Below are 22,142 nucleotides of genomic sequence, written 5' to 3'. Positions count from 1 at the left end.
CTCTAAACTGAAAGCAACAAGTCAGTCCTGGTTTTTTTTTTAGTACCATGTGCACATTTTCATTATGCTACGCTAAAATCTCACATCCTTCTACTACACAAACCAGAAAAAGCTATGGGAGGAATAATTTTGCTCTAAGGGAAGAAGTTTGGAGGAAGAAGATAACAGTTTCTTCACCCGCAGTCATGGCAAGAGGAAGGGTTAACCAAGCTTTCCAGAAAAACTTGGTGAGGCTGCAGGTGTGAGAAAGGAGAAAGCAATACTCACTGCTCCGAGAAGAAAGCCTGAAGTCCATTCCTGGCAGATGCATGGGTCGAGTCTAGAAAGCAGAGCAATCAGGTTATAAATAATGTTGAAAGATACGACAGAAACAGCTATAGAGCAGCAGTAGTAGCTAATGCCATCCCGTTCATATGCTAAGCACTTGATGCTGTAGAAATCCAGGACAGCTGCTTTCTACTTTAAGAGGAAAGGGAAGCTTCTGAATTATTAATATAGATGGGTTGAGACTGGATATTCTATGCAACTGTGAGTTAATCCCATTAAAGGGAATGACTAGGAAACCGTGATGAAGCATCACAAGTACAAAACCAGCAGGTGGTCACAAAACCCTGGTGCTGGGAGAGCGTGGGTGCATTGCACAAGCTTGCCCTGTCCTCTGGCCCCACCAAGCCCAGGTGGCAAGAGCTGGCGAGCAGCGGGGACAGCCCACCGCCAGGTCCCCATCTGCGGATGCTGCGCCCTTCCTCTCTGCCTGCAGGGCTTTACCAGGCAGGGAGAAAATGGGCAATGAGCTAGGGAATGTGAAGAAGGGAAAAATGCATGTTAACAGCAATTGCCCAACAGTTGGCATTTCTGCTTTCTGGAGCAGCTGCTCGATGCTAGGAGCTTGGCCGGGCCACCTGCAGAGCGTGGGGCACATACATCCCGCCAGCCTGACTTTGTGGCCAGAGGCTGCTTAGCAGATTTGGTTTTTTTCCTGGCAGTGCTTTTAAAGCACAGCAGCTTTCTTTACTCTGCTATTGCTCTTATTAGCTGGTAAATGCCAGCTAATGTCCTGTAAATAATGTGACAATCAGTTTTCATAATTGCTAGCATCTCTACCTATCCATCTCAATCTATATAAACCTAGCTCTTCTGAAGGGTTTAGTCTTTAGCTGCAAAAGTCCACCCCAAATCAGGACACAAATGCTCTCAGGGATCCTTTGGGCTTGTCCAAGGCTTCTCCTTCCATTTCTTCTTCTAAATCTCTCAAAAAAATTGTCCCATCCGTCAGCCTCTTGACCAAGCTCAGGCTTCCTGACTTGAGTTCCTCAAATCTCCCCTCTAAGCTGTTTGTATGCTTGAGGAGTCCAGGATATTCCCATCAGAAGTGAAACATCTAGGTTGGTTCAAAGAAAGGTAACAGGGAGGGAAAGGGCAGAAACAGAAAAGCACTAAGCAAAGAGAAAGGGAACACGTATGCCTTGAGAGGTGGTGGAGGAAAACATGGAAGTGAATTACAGAAGAGAAATGTGGTGCAGCTTGGTGAATAAGGAAGGAGGCACAACAAGAAGGAGCTGTAATGATGGCAGAGCTGTAGGTATTACAAGTGTCACCTGATCCTTGTAACTGGCTGGACTGGGTGCTTTCTCCTGCTCTGAACAAGTGGATGCTTTAGCTTTTAAAACGCTACACATAGAAAACATGTAGGCTTGCGGGGGAAGCAGAGGGTCTAGCTCTCCCACCCCCCCAAAAGCCAGGGCCAGCCCTTGAGTATCTGTCAGGCTCAACTTGCTCCCGCAGAGCCCACAAATCACACTGCTGAGTAGTTAATGGTGTTCAAGCATCATCTTATTTTTGTGTCCTGGCTCTTAACAAGTAGCAAGAACAATGCAATGGCAAAGCACAACATGTTTATTTCCCCAGCTCCATTCTTGCTCCCTTGCTCATCATACACACTTGTATAAAAAAATTTTGCACTACAACAAAGGACTTGTGTGAAACGGAGGGGAGGGCAGGGACTCCCCAGCCCGCTGTCTGCGCTCCTCCATGCAGCCCCCACTCTCTGTTTTGCTTTAATGCCCGCACAGTAGGTGGGATGATATATGCTCAATTATTTCACATGCTTCTCTCTGCAAGTTACTCTGATGCAGCACGTGATCAAAAGCAATTCTGCAAAAGCACTGAGGGCTTGCTCTCGTTTTGCAGCACCTAACATGCTGCCTGGGGAAAGCACGCCTTGCATATACATGTGTAAGTTTGTCAGGCTGTGCAGCTCCAATGACCTCCAAGGAGTGAAGAAGAGGCTCGAGTCAGTCTGCAGACACCGCTGTGGTTGTTGATTTTGACATTATCGCCCAGGGAGCAGCAAGAGATGGGGTCCCGGCATGCCTGTTGTCGTGCAGACATGAGGTGGGAAGAGAGTTTACTCTGTGACTAGTGGAGACGTTAGTACCCTGCGCAGGCATAGGGAGACCGTGAGTAGCAAATGGGATGCTCATTGCAGACAGGCTTCCTGGTGGTAGGAAGGACTTGGTTAGAAATGGATTGGTTTCATGAAAACTGAAGGAAAAGATAAAGCCTGGACATGATGAGGCAGTGAGAGACTTGCATTCAGCAGTGGTAAAAGCGGTGCTTGGTGATGAAACAAGTTTTTTTGTGTATGTGTGTAAATTCGGCTGTAATTCAGCAGAGGAGCTCATTTGGTTTGTTTCTAGGTAAGAATACATATAAATCCCTGCCAGAAGCAATGGCCAGCCGAGCTGCTTGGCTGTTGAGAGCACAGAAGATTTTGTGGGCTCTTTCCTGTCTCTCGCTGCCTTCCAGCCCTTCAACCACCCCCTGCAGGGGGGTGTGTGTTTGCTTGGAGAGGCTGGGAGCTGAGACACCCAACTCCAACGCACCTTCCTTTGCCCAGGCTTTCTTCCCTCTGTTTTTTAGCTCACAGCTAGAGCAGACAGGAGCTGAGGTGCTCCTGTAGCCTGGTTGCCTCCTTTCTGGGACTTTCAACTCAAAGAAGACTGTCCCAATCCCAGGTAATAGGCAGGAGTTACCTATCTTTTGGGGAAGAATTTTACTATGCCTTTTTTTTTTTAAATAGCATGTTGCTCTGGTGCTCTTTCGTGATGCAGAGCCTTGGAGCCAATAAATAAATGTGTGTTAGGAGTGGCTGGGGCGATGGGGCAAGCATGGGCAATTTTTCACAGGCGAAAGACAAGCGTTCCCTCCTCGACACGCAATTCGCTGCAGTGCAGAGGGCCAGCACAGAACTTACACATCATGTCAGCCCCACTTTAAAGGTCATTTATTGTGGAAATAGTCCTTGTGCTGGTTCTCTGAACCGGGATGAATATTAGTCTTGGTGCAGAGCATTGCTCGCAGGAGGCCCAGCTTAGAAAAATTAAATTTTTTTTTTTATGAGCCTCCTCAGTGCAAATCTTTTCACTCCCCTCATAAGAATTATTTGTATAGTCTTAAGCAAGAGAAATTTCATTCTCCCTGTCTTCCCCCTCCCTCCTTCCTCTACACTGCTTCTTCAGAGTTTGCCAACATTAAAAAAGGGATAAAGCATTTGAAAGCCTCACTAGGACTCGCTCCTCAGACAGCCATCTACTCTTTGCTGGCTGAAGAGCACAGGACATGGAAGATTTTGCCCCAATACCATCTGGTTTCTGGGTGCAGCCTTAAGAAAATCATTCTACTTCTGACATATGGCAAAAGCTCCTGTTAAGTGCATCTTGTTTTCCTGAACGCTATGCCTCCCTCCCTCCCTCCTTCCCTCCCTCATTTGTGATTCTCCTCACTCTGCTAGCAGTGAGTGCTTCTCCATGCTTACCCCTCAAAAGCCTTCTTATTCTTGTGGTCTTTTGGGAGGGGGAGAAGACCATGAGAGTAAGAAGGACACCACTGGGGACTAGCGTTTGCGTAAGTATTAATTAAAATAGGGCAGATGATCATCTTGTCTCATGCAAAACCATAACCCCTTCCCCCAAACAGTTTTCTGAGACTAAAGGGGTGCTGAAAACTCAAGTCTTCAAAGGAGGTCTCCCCATGAATCCTGGCTACCTGATTCCTTAGATCCCTCTGAAGATCTCTGCCTACATTCTTCACTATTGTCTACATGCAACTGTTAACCGGAGCTTTGCAAGAGTGAGGAAAGTGTGGAGAATGCAATAACTTGAGGAGCAAAGGAAGCGTGCATTATGCAAACAGCCTCAGCTCGCTCACAGCCTTAGGCGTCGCCATCTGTGTCTGCCAGGCAAGAGGACGCCAGACAGAGCACTGGCGTTGTCTCTCACCTTTTCAAAAAGTGACATGGGATCTTTAATTATGAAAGAAGTAACCAGAAGCCACTTGGGCTACGATTCACATGGGACCCTTTGCAGACAGAAAATAAATGTGTTTGTTAATGAATTATTCTTAAAGAGGAAACAAACTAAAGGATTCCTGGATGGTTATTTTCCAGAAATTAGGTCAGGCTTAATTAGTTGCATAATTAGTTGCCTGATTACCTAACTAGTTAACTGTTAGTGACCTTTTTTAACATGTGACAAATGCATGCATGCATTTTTCACAGGAGAGGTCCCACAGTGCTTTACAGACTCCAGCTCCGACACTGTGAGTTCTGGGACACAGCTTAGCAATGGTGATACTGCCCTGCGATGCTATGTGATACATAGAGGTTTACCTAAAGCAACAAGGAGAGAGACCAAATTGTAATTACATACGTTGTGATTTGGCTGCCCTTCAAGTGCCCTTCGAGGTCTTTGAGCAATGACGAGGCTGTTTTGAACGCAGGTTGCCTGTTTCCTCCCCAATTTCACATGACTTCACAGATGGCCCTCCTCTGTGGACAAAAGCAGATCTCTTCTGCTGGCACTGACGAACATCAAAAGAGGACTAGCACCTACAATCAGGGCAGTCAAAATGGGAGGTCTCTTTTGAGGATCTGAGAACAATGGCGCTTGTCTGGTTAACACAGGGACAGCGAAACCGAGACCAAAGGCACTGCCAAGCTGGTGCCTTCATTAACAGTATGCTGTAGGATAGGCGCTGAAGCTGAGCACTAGTTACGATGGTGTTAAGTGCGTGGAAAAATATTCTGTAGGCAGAGTGTTACCATGAGGTAAACAACACCTTTATGTGAAAAAATAGAATACCGACGCCTTGAAAGCTTTTTCAGTGACTAATGAGTGTTTCAGTTGTGACTCCGGTGGAATCATGCAAAAAGATGCCACTGTCCATGGGAGGAAGGAAAACTGATACTAAAAGCGGTGGTGTGGGCAGTGTCGGTCGTTGAAGGAAGAGAGAACAAGTAGTCCAGGAGAAAGGTAATGTTGGGTAGCAGGAAAAGCTGAAGTTGCTGGAAAAAAACCCAAACCTCGGTTAATTTAACATGGTTGAAAACGCACTGCCATGGATATGCCATCTCTAGAAAAAAGTCTAGTTCAACTCAATTTTTGCCTAGTCCAGGCAAGTTAGCTCTGCTGAGAAACAGAGTATATTAGCACAGGTACAGCATTGAGCAAACCCACTGTTTCTGCTGCCCTAGCTAACTAGGTGTTTTGGCACGGCCTCATGCCATATAGACGTACGCAGAGACCCCATGGTAGAGTGAATCCTGTCTTACTGCAGACTTTGGTGCAGGAATGAAAAAAAGAGAAAGGCTTTGGGTTTTTCCTTGAGATGGGTTCAGGCAGTCCTTGGAGCATGTGGAGATCATTTAAAAGCTGCCCTAATTTGGCTGTGCTTTTCTAACTTTTGATGGCCCCACTTTATCCAGACTGTGTTTCCTCCCTCCTCCTTCCCCAGCCTTCCCCCAGGGCACTTAGGGATGCCTTATGCCACCATGACATTTGTGGGACAAGGCAAAGATGCAGCTGGCAATGTGGGGAAGGAAAACTCCAAATCATCTATGTAAAAACAATATTTTTTTTCCCAACAAAGTCCAGGGAATGTGCAGAAGGCAGGGAGAGGGATCTGTGGGTTTGACCCTGATTTATTGAAGTCAACTGGCTCAAACAGTGACTGTTTCAAAGCAGAATGTTTTAAGCTTTGAAGCACTTTAAGAAAGGGCCAGTTATCCTCACAACAATCACTCAAACAAATAACCAAAATGGGAGATAGAAACTGGAAGGCAGCGTGCACCCCAGTACACAGAGAGCAACGAGCAGACTTCTGATCTTCCAACTGCTGATTTCTGAAGAAATATTTCTAAGGGACATGGATTCTGTTCATACATGACTGCAGGTAAAAGCAGAGCACTTCTAAGCACAGGCAGCATGAACCATCATCATGGAAAGGACCACGATGGGGTAAAGCTGAGGCAACAAAGAGGCAAGAGTACAGACGTCCAAGGGGCACATGCCTGTCCATACAGCATAAGCAAGAAAAGAAGAAGAAACTGGTAACATTTAAAGCTAATTAGGCATTTGTAGCTCACAAGCAATACACAGAATTGCAATGCAGAAGTGACTGGTGATGGTGCAGTGTGGAGCCTGGATGGCCCCTAAAGGAGCTGCTATCCCTTTTTCCGGAGATAGCATATACACGCTATTTATATCAATCTTTTGCTTTTTTTCTTTAACAATGAAATAAAAACCTGTGACTTGAACTTCCTTTTAAGTTTATCTCTCCATAGGATTTTCCCATGCAAATTTCTATTGCTTGTTCCCTGGGAACTATACTTCAGCCAAACAGCCCCTTTAATGCAGAATTTTAGCACTGGGTATTTGGATGACTCAACAGAAAAGCCCACATTGCTGAATCCTGCCCTGCAATCTTCCACCCACTCATAAATACAGCAGGTTCCCATCTGTGCACTGCTCTCATTGTGATATTGCTAATTTTTCCTGTTCTTTTTTGGTGTGGGTACAACTTGGTGCAGGTGTCCAGGTTGGGGTAACAAAGATCCAGGTAACACATGAAAAAGTCTGCATGAGACAGAAAAAAGAAAATACAATATTTTAGTTACAACAAGGTTAAGTGAAACATTCATCTGATGTGTTGGACCTGGAAACATATTTTTGTCTCACCCAGCATCATTTCTCTTGGAAAAGCAATGCTTTACAAAAGGTTTTCAATGGTCTTGGGGAGGTGGGGGGCAAAGGGTCCTCTGCAGTTTCTTAATGCTTGAAATCCATTCCTGAGTACTTTCATCCCTAATTAAAGGTCACCTACTGGTTCGAGAACAACTGTTAATGAAGAGTTTAATTATCCAGATGACAGCTATAAAATCTTACTCCTGTGCTTGAATATTTTAAAGCAACAAGGCCCAGATTTTCAAATATGTGCTTGTAAAAACTCACTCTGAAGAAGAGCGTGTACGTGCAATTCACATTTGCATACACAATGGGAGATTACACATGCTCATATTAAAGATGCAAATCTGTGAGGAGGTTTGTATGTGCTTACTTGACCGTTTGAACCAGACCCACCTTTCTTTTCTGTTCTTTCATTCAGGGAGGGGGAGGAATGGTTAAATTATTCCTCGAGGATAAATCATTTCACATTATTAACTCTTCTTAGCAACAAAGCTGCATAAATTAAATGTAAGATTATCTGCTGTGTCCTCAGTGGAACGATTAGGAGGGAATCTACAGGAAAGAAATATGGTCAAATGATTTGAAGACTTGCTAAATGGGATGCAAAGCCTCATCTTGCATTCTTAACAAGCTCAAACATAGCCCTGCCTTCTAATGAGCAAACCCTGCTTGGCATTTCTGTGCAACCTCCAGAGCAATGTTGTAAAGAAAATGGCTCATGGTTCATTTTCTCTACAGAGTCAGGTTTTTGCTTTTATTGATGCTTCTGACCAGCTGCTCCCATTACCTTTACCTGTGGTGGCAATTTTCGCAATGCAGCCTTTAGTCTGCCAAGCCGAAGTGGCCCCATTTCTCACTTCCCATCACACCACCAGATATGTGTTTCTGGGGGAGGTCAGGTAAGGGTTCCCGACAAGGTACATGCCTGAAGTAATGATGCTTCTGTCAAGCAGATGAAGAAGTTGTTTATCGTGTCCTCACTGCCAGTACAGTCTCTTTATGTCACTCTGATGATGGCACCATAAGGGCAAAGACAGTCATAACTCTTTAACTGGGCATTTTCTGGGGCTTGGTGGAGACTGAAATGCAAGGGCCACTGTCCTGGGTTCAGCTGGGATAGAGTTAATTTTCACAAGAAGCGGGGAGGGGACACAGCCAGGATGGCTGACCTGAACTAGCCAAGGGGATATTCGATACCATATGATGTCATTCTCAGTATATAGACTGGAGGAGCGGGCCGGGGGAGAGGAGGGATTGCAGCTCAGGAATAGGCTGAGCATCGGGTTCCAGGTGGTGAGCAATTACATTGTGCATCAATTGCTTTATATATTCTTTTTTTATTATTATTATTATTTCTTCTCTCCTTGTGTTGTCCTACTAAACTGTCCTTATCTCAACCCACGAGTTTTTACCTTTTTCTTCCGATTCTCCTCCCCATCCCACCGGGGCGGGGAGGAGTGAGTGAGCAGCCGCGTGGTGCTTAGTTGCCGGCTGGGCCTAAACCATGACAGCCACGTAAGGGCAGGGAGGAAAACCAGAAGGTATTACAATATTGTCAACTGTCAGATGGTCTTTGGAGCAAGCTAGCAATGGGCTCCAAGTTAGAACAACTCCAAGGTTTTTCCTGTGAGTCAGAGCTAGGCTTTGACTCGGTTTCCTTGTTACCTGTGGCCTGTCTCTCCTACACACATGCACACACATGTGTGCACACAGACAGACACTTATTTGTCTGAGCAGAAGACTCAACAAAACAGAGCTCCAAGCCCTGGCTATAAAAAAGAGGGAAAGAAAATGAGAGTGTATCACATAAGAAGAGCCACTTATATATACTAAAAAGGAGAAAAAAGCCTGTCAAAGTTCTGTCAATGGTTTATATCTTATTTCATAAGAAATGTGAATTAATAGAAGAGATTGGTTGAAACAAAGACAGGTCAGTGCTACTAAGTTATCTGTTTAAGAGGTTCGAAACATACCTTTCTGTGCTTTGTTAACTCTCCAGGAGGCTACAGGATGATTTTCTTTGCTGAGTCTCTCATCAGCCGAGTTTCATCCATAGGTCACAGTGACCCGACTGTGGAGGCTGTGCCGCATAAATGGAGCTCTCCGGATAAGCAGTAACATTTATTGCATACTTTGTCAGCATATCTCTGGCCGTACACTTGTTCTCAAGGCACTTTGTTTTGATATTGGTTTTATTAAAATAGATTTCAGAAAGAGAAATGTAAATAGTTTAAAGATTACACACATAAACATGTTGTTCAGTGCTGAGAAAATGCACACCAAACACCAGCAGGCTTTTTTTACATTACAAGCATGAATAAAATGTATCTTGCATTTATTTTTCTTATACTGCTTTCTTCAAAGAAAAAACACTGCTTTAAAAAATTGCTATAAAAGGACCAATGTCCCACAAAGGGAAAGACACAGGTCCTACAATGACCCTCAAAATTTGGAAGATGCTTAAAATTAAGATGTAAAGAATAGTGAAAGTCAAGGAGATCTGAGGACTACAAGAAGGAGGTCTTTGTCTTGGCAACCACACGGTCAGCGTCTCAGGTTTGGAGCTGCTGCCACAGCCTGAACTGCCACCGGAGCTCCTGTGCAGCACGTATGGGCAGGGTGACATGTGCCTCAAGCATTTCTATGCTGTCCTTCTAGGGACATGTCAAGGTGTCTGGTTATGCAGGCTTTATTTACTCTTCAAATATCATCCATCCCTTGTCTCCTCTGGAGGAAGAGCCATGGGCTAGATGGCTTCATCCCTTGGGCCCTGGTCTGACTCTGGCTACAAGACACAACCCTGCAAGATCTTCCTTCAGGGATGTTTATTTGTAAAGCATATTTAACTACGTCCTGATTCTGCAAATGTCTGAGCAATGGTTTCACATGAAGTAGATGAGTTGTACCAAGCTCATGTGCCTGACGTAGCTGTGAGAGGATTTACAAAATTGGCTTCTAGACTGTGCCTGTGCTTTCTTGAACTGCCAAGTCTCAGCCTATTGCCTTTGCAACCAGTCAGGGCCCAGGCAAGAAAGTGTGACACACTACAAGTATTTGCCCTATTTATCAACAAAAATAGGTTAGTGTTTGGCAAAGAACACCCTTCATTTTTGTCCTGAGAATAGATTCAGGAGCCTTTCTTCAATGCAACTAGAATATTTGTCATTTTGGAACATTGTCATTCAGACAGTTCCATCAGGATGGATTTTAGTGGCTGCACACTGGTACACTGTATATGACATAAAGCATTTGTGAAGAAATGATTCTTCTGAGTAGTCAGAAGAGCTTCCCAGAGATGGACTGTTTTTCCTGTTTTGCTCTTTGATTCTTTCTTCTCCTGGGTCTTGGAGGGAGTGTTACTTGTGTTGACTAATGAAATTTTCCCCCCCAAAATGCACTATCTTTGATCTCCCCTGTTTTATGCACTAGGGAGCTAATACTTCCTTCCCTGGGTAGGACTGAATGAATAATCATCTCCTGTAGTTATTCACATCAGGTTCAGATGCTGAAATGTGAAGCTGATGACAGGGGAAATTATGGATGGAAGCATCAAGAATTGCTACTGAAATTTTAGGAGTTGTAGGCAGGAAATATTCAAAGCTCATCACATTTAACCATGAAGACTCAAAAGATTTATAATCTCATGGGGCAAACTGTGAATTGTCTGTGAGGTGGGAATGAAGCTCGGACTCCTGTCCTGGTGTTTTCTTTATGCCCATATACCCACACGTAGATACAAAATCAGCATGAGAAAACCCTACTGAATCCTAAATCTTTGGTCTAATTTGGAATGATTAACCCTCAAAAAGTTTGGTATTCAAATAATGTAAAAAGTCTGTATGTTCATTGAGATGTTATCCAAAAACTCTGTAAAATCAGGAAATCTTGATTAAGAGCTTTTTCTTTTTTGTTATTTCAACATATGCAGCGTATGATTTCTTTCAGGTCTTTCAATCTGGACCATCATCTGATAATGTGCACATGAAGGATTTTTTTTTAGAAGGGAAGGGGAAAGAGAACTTTTGGGATTTCACAAAAACTTTTTTTCAGGTTTTCAAAAGCCATATCTGGATCTGTCATCCCTTACATAGCCCAGACAATGCAATGCACTAATACTACTGTATGGCAAACCTGCCTCAGGTATCATGTTAGAGCAGCCCGTTGGTCTATCGTGCCATACCTAAGGGGCCCAGCCACACATAAGTGATTCCAACCCAACTTTGTGAGGCCAGGTTGAGAAAACATCCTTCTTATTGTGAAGGGTTTCTCCTGCTCTTGTTCTTGTTCTTTCTCACCTTGAAAACAAACCCCAAATCAAACTACTTGATCCAAACTCAAATGAAATCTGGTTCTCTGAGCCTGCCAGTCTAGATCAACACAAATCCCAGCCAAAGTGACACTTTTGTGCAGAGTAAGGCGGGTCCATGCAGTGTAGAAAAGCAAACATCAGCATAGCTGGAGATGCCTCCTGCCGCTCTGCTGCGGTGAACAGAAATGGAAACAACACAAGATATTCTCATTCCTAGTAAGTCTGTGCTGAAGGAGGACTTTAAGTTGGCCTTCTGTCTCCTATAACCCCAGGAGATATGATTAAAGAAAAGAGCTAATTATCTGTCATTGTTATAACGTGCTTCACAGACAAAAAAATTAATGCTACATATTTTTTTCTTTCAACCGTATATAACCACTACTTGATTCTCAGTGAGCAGCTAACATCTTGCTAGAATGAAAGGAATCTCTGCCTGTATGGTGGGAGATACCAGTTTAAAATCTCATTTATTTCTTGAGACAATTCTACAAGGACATTTTGGCACATACTGAAGTTTTGTTCTTTGTCCTTCAAGAACTGATGAAGATGATGTGTCATCTGTGACAGTTGTTCATTGAACAAAAATAGCAAAGTGAAAATAAAATTTTTTTCCCATTAAAAATAAGTTTACATGCTATGCTGAAGTCATTATTCAAATTCACAGTTGAAAGTGATTATCACACTGCCTCAGACACAAATTCATGCAAGCATTTCAGTTCAAGTGATTCATAGGAACCAATGAATAAATAGTCCCATCACTGTTTTTTGATGCAGGAGGGCAATGGCCATTTCTTGTGTGGAAATTATGAGCAGAGGAAGAGGTCTCTGTTCTGTAAATCTGAGCTTGCATTTCGCAGCAACCAAACTTGCTCAACAGAATGAAGAAATCCCTGCGGAAAGTCTTTGTGAAAATGGCATAGAGGAAGGGGTTAGCACAGGAATTGATGGGGTAAAACAAAACCAGAAGGATCTTGGATTTGGACACTGTGATGAGAGGAACCTTGAGTGAGGCTGATATTGCAAAAAAAGATATTGGTGCCATGCAGAGGAAGTCTGTGAAGATCAGTATGGCCATGCGCTTGGCGATCTTGGTGTCACTGTTTGAAGAGATGACATTAGGGTTTCTCACAGTGAAGTAGATGCAGATGTAGCAGGCACATATGATCACAAATGCGAGTACATTCAACACTAAAAGAAATATAACATAAGCCTGAGAAAATGGTGCTTCTATATCCATGGGCAAACAGATGCTGACCTTCATGTAGCTGCTGACTCCAAATATGGGAAGAAGTGCCACTGTGAAAGCAAATATCCAGCCAAAAATCATTATAATCACAGCATGACGAAATCGAACCTTGCGGTCCAGTTGCATGGCATAGGTGATGGTGTGCCACCTTTCCAGAGTTATCACAGTCAGCGTGTAGACTGAGAGTTCACTTGCAAACACTGTAAAAAATCCTGCAGCATTGCATCCTGCCCCAGTTTGCCAGTCTATGGCATAGTTGTAATACTGGCTTTTGGTCTGGATATCTACAGATGCAATAAACAACAGATAGATACCTATGCAGAGGTCTGCAAATGCAAGATTGCACATTAGAAAGCGAGGTACGGTGAATTTGTATTGACTGCTTATTAAAATAATGAGGACAACAATGTTCCCAGTGATAGCTAAAATGTTGATAAACCATATCAGGACTCTCAGAATGTTGTATCCCATGATATCTTCACATGGATTGAAAGCATCGGGTTTAGGTGAGCAAGCTACATTAACTACTTCATTGCATAAACCATAGTCAAATTCATTCTCTGCTGGATCAAATCCTATGCCGTAGTTTGAAATATAATCTTCAGCTGCAGATCGTCTATGTATCTTATCACCAGGCTGCTCATCAAGGTCTTGCTTGGCCTGAGAAATGCTACATATCGGATGTAATTCGGTGCTGAAATTGTAAAAAGAGTAGAGTTGGAAACTAAGAGACACAGCATGAGGCATACAACAAACACGAAATCATCCGGTTTCCATTAACAGCTCAGTTTTTCTGGTTAGCTGATTATATAGACTACCCTGGAGATTGAAATGAATAGGGTGACTGGTCCCTATTTATAAAATATTACCTGAAAGTGAAAATGATTTGGAAACATCATAAAATGGGAAAGGAAAGCCTGATGTTTGCCTTACTAACACTCATGACACAGTTATCCATCTGGACAGGCTCATTCTGTAAGAAGCTGCCCTTATTTCAATCAAATTTCTCACATCATAACCTGTCATTGATAAGCTGATTCTTGCATGGGAGAAACACGTAATGATAAATTCCTACATAAGACTGAACTCTGAAGAATGAGTCAATTCAGCTGTGCCCATAAAGAGTCTGTATAATCACAATAACACTACTATCAATAAGTATTACTCTTGAATTCCCTTTTTCCTGAAGTTTTTGGCAGTCAGTGTGCCATATTCAATCTTGTAACTCCTTCAGGGCACAGAACAACTGCAGTTTGTGCCATTCATTTTGAGTATATCTCATATCGTATTGGTATCTGGCCATTAACACAAATAAATAGCATAAATAAGATCATGCAGGCTTCCAGATAATCTCTAGAAGCCAGGTGCCAACACAGATATAAACACAAGACATGGTAGAACATTTTGTTTAGAAACTGTTTTTCAAAGAAAATGGTTTAGAAACCAAGCAAAGTGAAGCCAAGCCAAGCCAAGCCAAGCCAAGCCACACCAAACCAAACCAAACCAAACCAAACCAAACCAAACCAAACACACCAAACCAACTTTTCTATAGAAACAGTAGTTGCTTTTTTTTTCTGTCAGAAAGTCTTTTTTAAACATTTTGAGAATTTTCAGTAGAAAAGATAAATAAAGGAAAAGAGTTTCAAGAAAAAATGTCTTTGAAGGTAAAACTAGTATTTTTTGACAGTTTTGTGTTTGGCTTTATTTCCTAGAGTATTAACTCCATGCCATTCTTCTCCCTGCCTAGACCAACGGAAGAAACAAATGTTCTGGCTGAGATGATAGAAAGATGATCAACTCCATCAAGCTAAGAAATATCAAGGCGTATCAACAGGAAATAAAGGGTCAGACTTTAATAATTGCTTCTTCTAGGCCACCTTTGAAGTTTGCTGCCCCAGAAACTTGCATCCATAGCTTTGCATAAAATGGATCCACACCTAATCTGAGTTAGTGAATAAAAGAGTTGACAATGTGTTGCAAAATGAACACAGTTCAGCTCTGCCTAGTTTAATCTACAGCCTAGACATCAATTTAGGTGTATAATTTCTAGGACAGGACCCCAGTTTATCTTCCATTCTGACTTGCAGTACAGTTGAGAGAAGACCTTTCTACACAAGTTAGGTTGAAGTTTTTAAACAATTGGTAGCAGCTTGAAAGGGAGAATTCTTTTTTGTAACCTAATTTTACTCTTTGACTTTGTGCACTCACTACATCTTCCAAAAATCGAGTTTAAAAGGTCTGCAAGAAAGGAAAACTAATGAAGGCCCAGCACCAGAAGGTGAGGGACATTTCCTATGAGGTTCTGAACATCCTCTACTATTATCAATATTTTTTATCATGCCTGTCAACTGAGGCAGAAAACTGATTTTCTGTGAGGTCAAATATGCGCTATGGAGGTCACAATAGCAATAACAAGGCATTACATTTTGCTCCCCTGTGTTCTACTCGCATAAGGATGAGTGAGGGGTCCAGTATATTGATCAATATATCAACAGTTCTCTAGCTGAAAGAGAATATATGCTTCCAAGGAGCAATAATGGGAGAGAAAGTCCCTCAGTTTTGAGTGCAGCAGGCACTCGAGGGCACTGAAAGCTACTGCAATTGGTGGTTCTTCCTAAATGAACTGAGGGAAATGTTTTTATCCAATCATTTCTCAGCTATGAGTTAAAAATAAACCTTTTCCCAAATTATGGAGGCACTGCCTGGAGCTAAATCTATCCCCTGATAAGACTGCTATGTAAGGCCAATTAAATATTTCTGATTATTACAATTTATTCATTCTTGAATTATTTTACAGCCAGCAGTCCCAAATAAAACCAGGGTCCCACGGTGTTAGCTGCTCTGTTTCCTCTGAGGATGGGTGGCGAGGAGTCTCCCGGCTGGTTACCCGTACCGTGAGCAGATAAGATGGGCAGTTGCAAACTCCCAAGGGAAAGAAGAGCCATTGTCTGGTACTGACTGCTTACTGGTTCTTTGCCCTGGGATATTTGCCCTTTGGGCTGTACAGTGCATTCAGAGCAACAAGCTAAAATGGTCTTTGGCAAGGGATGGGTCCTTGCTTCCTTTTGAGATAGTAGGTGTCGTAACACAGTTCATTTATTCAGTTTATTTGTAACCCTCCGTTACTGTTTAACATATTGCTTTGCTCAAGTAAACCCTCTGAAAAACAAGCTAGAGAAAGGACAACTTAAAGAATAACATTAAAATTGGCAGAGTGCTCTGACAAAAATAGACAAAAATGACTACCTTGTACAAGTGGTTACTTTATGCGCTCTGTCTGGATCGGGTGACAGCAGGATCTTGTGTGCTGAGAAACATGCTCAGCAGAATAAATAGTCCCCACCTAGGTTCTGTATTAAGCCCTATCTCAAACCAATCATCCTCACTGAAAAGTGACATCAAGTGATTTGTGAGCAACTGATATTATGTTCTCATGAGACGAGGCCCAAACACAACTCCTGATGCTGCCACACTTTTTAAAAAAGTAGGATTTCAAGTGACAGCTCCTCCAAAGAATAATGATCAAGTGTAAGGACAGAGTCATATCAATGTCATTCTTTTAGGCAGAAGGTGATCTTTATGTCAAAGAAAGCCAAAAGCTTGCTGAAGTTCATAATGGTCTATGTCAAGTTGAGGGTTTTAACATCCAGCCTCTGCCCTGTCCGCACTTCAAGGATATTATTTTCCAGTCACAGAAAAACGTGAGGGGAGTTAAACATACTGCACTGGGCTTGTCCTAAGAAAGCAATTTACCTTCTGTTAGGCCAGCATCACAATATTGCAGTATGATAAATCTACAGATCAATATTTATCATATAATCCTTCTTGGAAGGGGAAAAAAAAATAATCAAAATTGCCTACGTTTTAATTCGTGTCTCAGTCTGGCGGAGCTGTGCTTCATGCGACATCCTCCAAAATTTAGAAAGCGCTGCCACTGTAACAGGTTTAAGCTTTCTGTTGTCACAACAGAGCCTGTTTGCCAGTGCGGACAGATTTGGGAGAGGTGATCGAGCATGATCCACTATGGCAACTTATTTTATCTAAGGTTCTTGAGTGCTGCAAAAGTCTCAAGGAGGGGAAATCTTACATAAATGGGGCAGCCAGAAAGGGACCACACATCCCTGTCTTAATTCCTTCCCAGATTTCCCACATTAACACGAAACGCTGCCATGGTCCTTAAAAATGCAATTCTGGGGGTGACAAGGCATCTTTTTCATGCTCCCTGGACTACCTGGAGATATTCTGAGACCCAAACAGCCGTGGGAGAACGACCGTCTCCTGTGAAGGTGCATGGCAAGTCAGATCACATCACGGTTCTCACCACCCCAAGTAATGCCTGCTGCACTGAACCAAGCACAGCTCTCGCCAAAGAAATAACGCACATTGTGTGATCAAGCACTGCAAACTATTAATAACTCTTAAACAACCTGAGCAGTCTTCAGTGCACACGCAGCTTGTGCCAGCTGTCAAGAAAACTGCTTTGAAATGAAAGCGGGTGTAGCTACTGTATGTGTGACTAATCTCTGCTAAAGTGTATGGTAATACCTTCGGTATTCAAACTGAAGTAAAATGCATCCATTTTCTCTCTTTGAGCTGGAGAGAGGATATGAGTCTCCCACCACTTTCAGTACAAGACACGTGACTGTATGAAAGAAATCACCATTTTTAATTATGTTTTAAAGCAGTTAACAGGAAGGGTTGATCTAAATAATTGGTTCTAAAAATTTTGCATTTATGCTTAATATTTTGTAAAAGATACATCTGGTAACTATTAAAGACATATATAAATATATTCAACTTTGTTCTGTTGACCAGGGTGATACAGTTCACATGCACATTCATTCAAGTAATCATATGTCGTATATCATAAAGAAGAGCATCTCCAACTTGCATACTATTTCTTACCATTGCATCACACCTGATGCTATAGGGGACTGTGAAGTTGTGACCAGACTTGCTCCAGAAACAGTCCCGCCACCACACGGTGCTCCAGCCCAGCTCACTGGCCATCTGCACTTGGGTTACGTGAGCTCTGCACAGTTTGCAGGCGTTTCTTTGCAAAATTACACTTGTCCAGGCTGTGGGAAGGGCTGTCTATGTCCTCCTTGGCTTCTTATCTGCCAGGGCAGAGGCTTCCAAAAGTGGGGCTATACTAAGGGGGAAGTGAGTGCTGTCAGCTTCAATTCCCTGGGGCGAGCGTGACATGGAAGTTATTTAAAGCCTAAGTGAGGGGGCTAGATACTGAGAGCTTACCACAAGGTCAGGGCCATTTCCTCCTGTAGCTTTCCTTCAATAGTAACTCTTACTTTGTTTTTGAAAAGTCCCGTTGCCTAATTTAAGCGGTGGATTCTGGGATTTGGGTCCTGATTTGGCCCAAGCAGCCCAGAAGCCAAGTACCTTCAAAAATATGAATCATAGTGATATCAAAGTCCCTTTGCAGATTCAGGACTAAACATGTTTCCATTGGACTCATTGGCAAATACCACTTTGCCACCAGTGCTGGAAGGACTGGACCCATTTCTACTTAGCAAGCTACCAAGCACTGTGCCTGCACAAGCCTGCAGAAGTATGTCAAAATATCTCCTACTGATAAACTGTCCTAGTGAAAAGTTTAGCATTTTGGATCAAAAATGGGCAATGGGGGATGGATTCCATCAGATACTTCCCTTATCACTGCAGTCTCCACCATCAGACTTGCACTCTTTACACAGATAGTTTTGCAAACACATGCAGGTGATATTTATTAGCTATCAGCACAGCACGATCAGTTATCTTTCATTGCGTGGTGACAATAGAATGCCAAAAGTAAAATAATGGCTATTATAAGTATTAAAATAGAAGCTACTAATAGTTTATGCTTTCTCTACATGGTTTTACTTTTCTTTGAAGTTTTAGGCAACTTCTGAAGACAATGTCTTGAATTGTAATAATGATCCACAATTTTTTTTCTGCCATGGCAAATTCCAAGTCTTTGTGGACGTCCAGTAAAGGAAGAACTTTGAACAATAACAGGGCATAGGTACCAGTTCCTCATGTTTTCCAGTGGCACAAATTCAGGAGGTTCATTGACTAGTTAATGTGTACATTTAAAGTCTATCTGAACAGCTGAAAATACTCAATGAGAATCATTGATACCCGAAGTCTCACTGCAACTTGCTAATGGAAAATTAAAACAAGCATGGAAAATTACTTTGGGAGTCTAAAAAGACACCCTAGCCTCCCACCCCCCTCTGTTGATTTGGGTAAAAGGGGTCTGCTCTAGGTTAACCATTTCAGAAATCCTGTCCAAAATCGTTGTGTATGTAGACTCGACAGATAACGTATCTGTGATGCTTTGTTGGACAGTGTTCCAACATCACTGTGGCTTTCTGAGAGAAGAGTTTAAGATCACTCAGCGTCCTGTTACCCTCTGTCCTGGTTTCAGCTGGGACAGAGTTAATTTTCTTCTTGGTAGCTGGTACAGTGCTGTGTTTTGGATTTAGTGTGAGAATAATGTTGATAGCACACTGATGTTTTAGTTGTTGCTAAGTAGTGCTTATCCTAAGTTAAGGATTTTTCAGTTTCCCATGCTCTGCCAGCAAGCAGGTGTGCAAGAAGCTGGGAGGGAGCATGGCCAGGACAGCTGACCCAAACTAGCCAAAGGGGTATTCCATACCATGGAACGTCATGCTCAGTATATAAACTGGGGGGAGTTGGCCGGGAGGTGCGGATTGCTGCTCAGGCATCGGTCAGCGGGTGGTGAGCAATTGCATTGTGCATCACTGTTTTTTTCTTGGGTTTTATTTCTTTTTTTTCCTTTTTTTTTGGTTATATTCCTTTTCATTACAATTAGTATTATTATTATATTTTGTTATTATTATTGTTAGTATTTTATTTTACTTTAGTTATTAAACTGTTCTCATCTCAACCCACAAGTTTTACTTTTTTTCCGATTCTCCTCCCCATCCCACTGCGGGGGTGGGGAGGAGTGAGCAAGCAGCTGTGTGGTGCTTAGTTGCTGGCTGGGGTTAAACCACAACAGCCGCCTGAATTGATGGCCAAGTATTGCCCAGCTTCTCTGCAAACACAGCTTTCCCTCCAGCTACCTCCTGAGAAGTTACCAAACTTTTCCTGTTGAATGTCTTCAGTGTAGCTCCAGGCTGATCCAGGACGGCAGGTCCCAGTGAAAGATGGACCTATGACAGGTGGGGGCTAGAGCTGCAGCTGGGGAAAATGCTGTTGCTAACACAGCTATCAAAATTTATTATTCCCCTGCAATGGAGAGGCAGTGCACTGTGTGGCATGCATAAACCTGTATGTATTGTATATTTATTTATTTATATCCATTTACTTACCTGCACCAAAGAGATCTTTTCTATCCAGATTTTGAGGAAGTTTATTTAATTCACTATCAACTGCTGAGACGCACCAAAAAGAAAAACAAATGAAATCACTTACTTTTGTCTTTTCCAGTTTGTAAATGCACAGCAATGGCTAGGATAGGTGAAGTTTGCCTCAATCAAAGATCTAAATTTGCTTAAATCAGGAAGCTTTTTTAAATTGTATGTAGACCTTGCTCTTAGCTTCTTAATGAGTTCTAATCCATGACTTGGCAGGAAACTGATTCTCGTCCTTGAAATATCCCTTTAAGAAAACATATGAAAATCTCGGTAAAAAGCAGATTTATTTCTGCTCAACAGTGGATATGTGTTTTAGACTGTCCTACTTATTCTCAGTGTAGTGACTGGAAAGAGATCAGCTGGAAATATACGCTGAAAAGAGGATCCAGGGATAAATTAGATGTTCCTCCAGGAAACCTGAACTAATATCCATTGCAAACAACAATCAAGTGATGTTAGTCTGGTCTGAGAAAAAAGAAAAAAATCCCATAACCCTCTGGGTAAGAATAGCAGGGACATAAACCATTAGTGCCATATGATACTGGGTTTAGTAAATACCCAGTAAATGCAACAATCATCCCAGAATACTGTTACAGGATAAAAAAGGCTGTTGAAATAACAACAGAATTTTGCTACATGAACATCACATCATGGGAAGGCTGCCATAGAAAAGGCAATAAACACAAAGAAAGAAGCTCACGTGGGGGTACAGATGTGAGGAGAGGTTGGGGATATCAGGTTTTGTACTCATTAGGAAGAAAAAGAGATTGAAGAGAGACAGGGGTGACATGGTTCAAACTGTGAGGAACAAAAATAACAAAACATTTCCAGAGGTTTAAAAAACAAAGAGAGCACAGACTGAAGTGAAGAAAGGGGTAAGATTACAGGAGGTTAGGGGAGATGTATTTATGTAGAAGGCAATTTATGTGTGGGACAGGCTATCAAAGGCAGCCATGGAAGCAGCAGCTACAGATGTATTAAAGAGAGTATTAGCAGGGCTTTTAAAAGGAAACATATTGTGCAAACACTAAATCTTGACTTGTGCCACGCAGGTGGGGAAAGGGAAGAAGGACCAAGGGTGCTCCATCTGCAGGCTAAGAGATACTTGGGAATCCATCCCCGTGGATCCAAGGTGTAACAGCTGGGGCAAAACATCCCCACATTTCCCTCACTAGGGCACAAACTGTGTCCCTCAGCTTGTGACAACAGGAGAGCACATGCCTTTCTCTGAAGAGCATTGGTAAAAATGAACTGCACAAAATCACCCTGTCCTCCCTTAGCCCCTGTGGTCTTATGGCCTGAGATTGACCCAGGATGCAGTGTTTGCTGAGGCTGCTCTGCTCTTTATTCTCCGACAAAATAAAGGAATTTTCCTGAATCAAGGAATTGGACTGAAAATATTTGTAATTTTCTCCATGCCCCCTCCAAGGTACAGTTTTCAATTCATCCGTAACAGTACGATGTCAGGACAACATGATATTTGATCTCTATTACCCAACATGCAGAAACTGTTTTTATTATTGTATTAATGCAGTAGAGTGATGTCACATGAGGGGGAGACCAGGTTTTAGCAGCATGTAATAAAGTTTAGACAGTTGCTATGTAGCATACGCATGTTTGCACCTCTGTTCTCTGTTCTAAGAAACAAAATTAATACCAGGAAATGGCTCCATTTGAACTCACGGTCTTTAGCTTAGGGTGGCCAAGTCTAACAAATTCATAGGCAGCTAATAAAGCAGTTGTTAGTAAAATTGGTGGTGGGTGAAGATGACGTTTGTGTCCATGCTGTGCCCACAGCACAGCATCCAGGCTCTGAAGGAATGTATCACCTTCAACAACTGGACCATGAACTGTGGCAGCAGAGGGAGCAAACACAAACCTTGCTCCGCTACCCTGACCTGGGGCCATGACTTCTACTGGAAGGGCAAGACAGACCGGTGGAGTCAGAAATGCTTTGAACTTCTGCAGGTCAGGCTGAGAGAAGCCACGCTGTGGTTGTGAGGTTGTTCTGGGCCTGACCTGTTTCTCGCAGGAGCTAAAAGCAGCAGCTGATGAGAAATTTTAGGCTATCAATTTCTGACTTAGACACTTGAAGAGGTAATTAGGTTGCAATGAGCAACCTCGATTGTTTCATGGACTGGCTATTGCCCTTAGTATGCTGCCTAATGAAAACTGTCACCTAG

General features: G+C 42.6%; 1 protein-coding gene across 2 annotated transcripts in view; it reads right to left on the bottom strand.

Annotated features, from left to right (window-relative positions):
- Positions 1–9,166: 9,166 nt before the first annotated feature.
- FSHR (follicle stimulating hormone receptor) overlaps positions 9,167–22,142 on the bottom strand; it is an 86,536-nt gene continuing 73,560 nt past the window's right edge. For both annotated transcript variants that reach the window (XM_050894654.1, XM_050894653.1), the window contains 2 exons: positions 20,018–20,203; positions 9,167–13,274 (listed from right to left, as the gene is read on the bottom strand). In XM_050894654.1, the coding sequence (XP_050750611.1) occupies positions 12,047–13,274; positions 20,018–20,203 (1,414 nt within the window). In that variant the 3' untranslated portion in view covers positions 9,167–12,046. The remainder of the gene's footprint in view (positions 13,275–20,017; positions 20,204–22,142) is intronic.

Source organism: Gymnogyps californianus, chromosome 3, assembly GCF_018139145.2.
Source record: "Gymnogyps californianus isolate 813 chromosome 3, ASM1813914v2, whole genome shotgun sequence".
In the NCBI taxonomy this organism is placed as follows: domain Eukaryota; kingdom Metazoa; phylum Chordata; class Aves; order Accipitriformes; family Cathartidae; genus Gymnogyps; species Gymnogyps californianus.
This window is presented reverse-complemented; position numbering and strand designations above follow the sequence as displayed.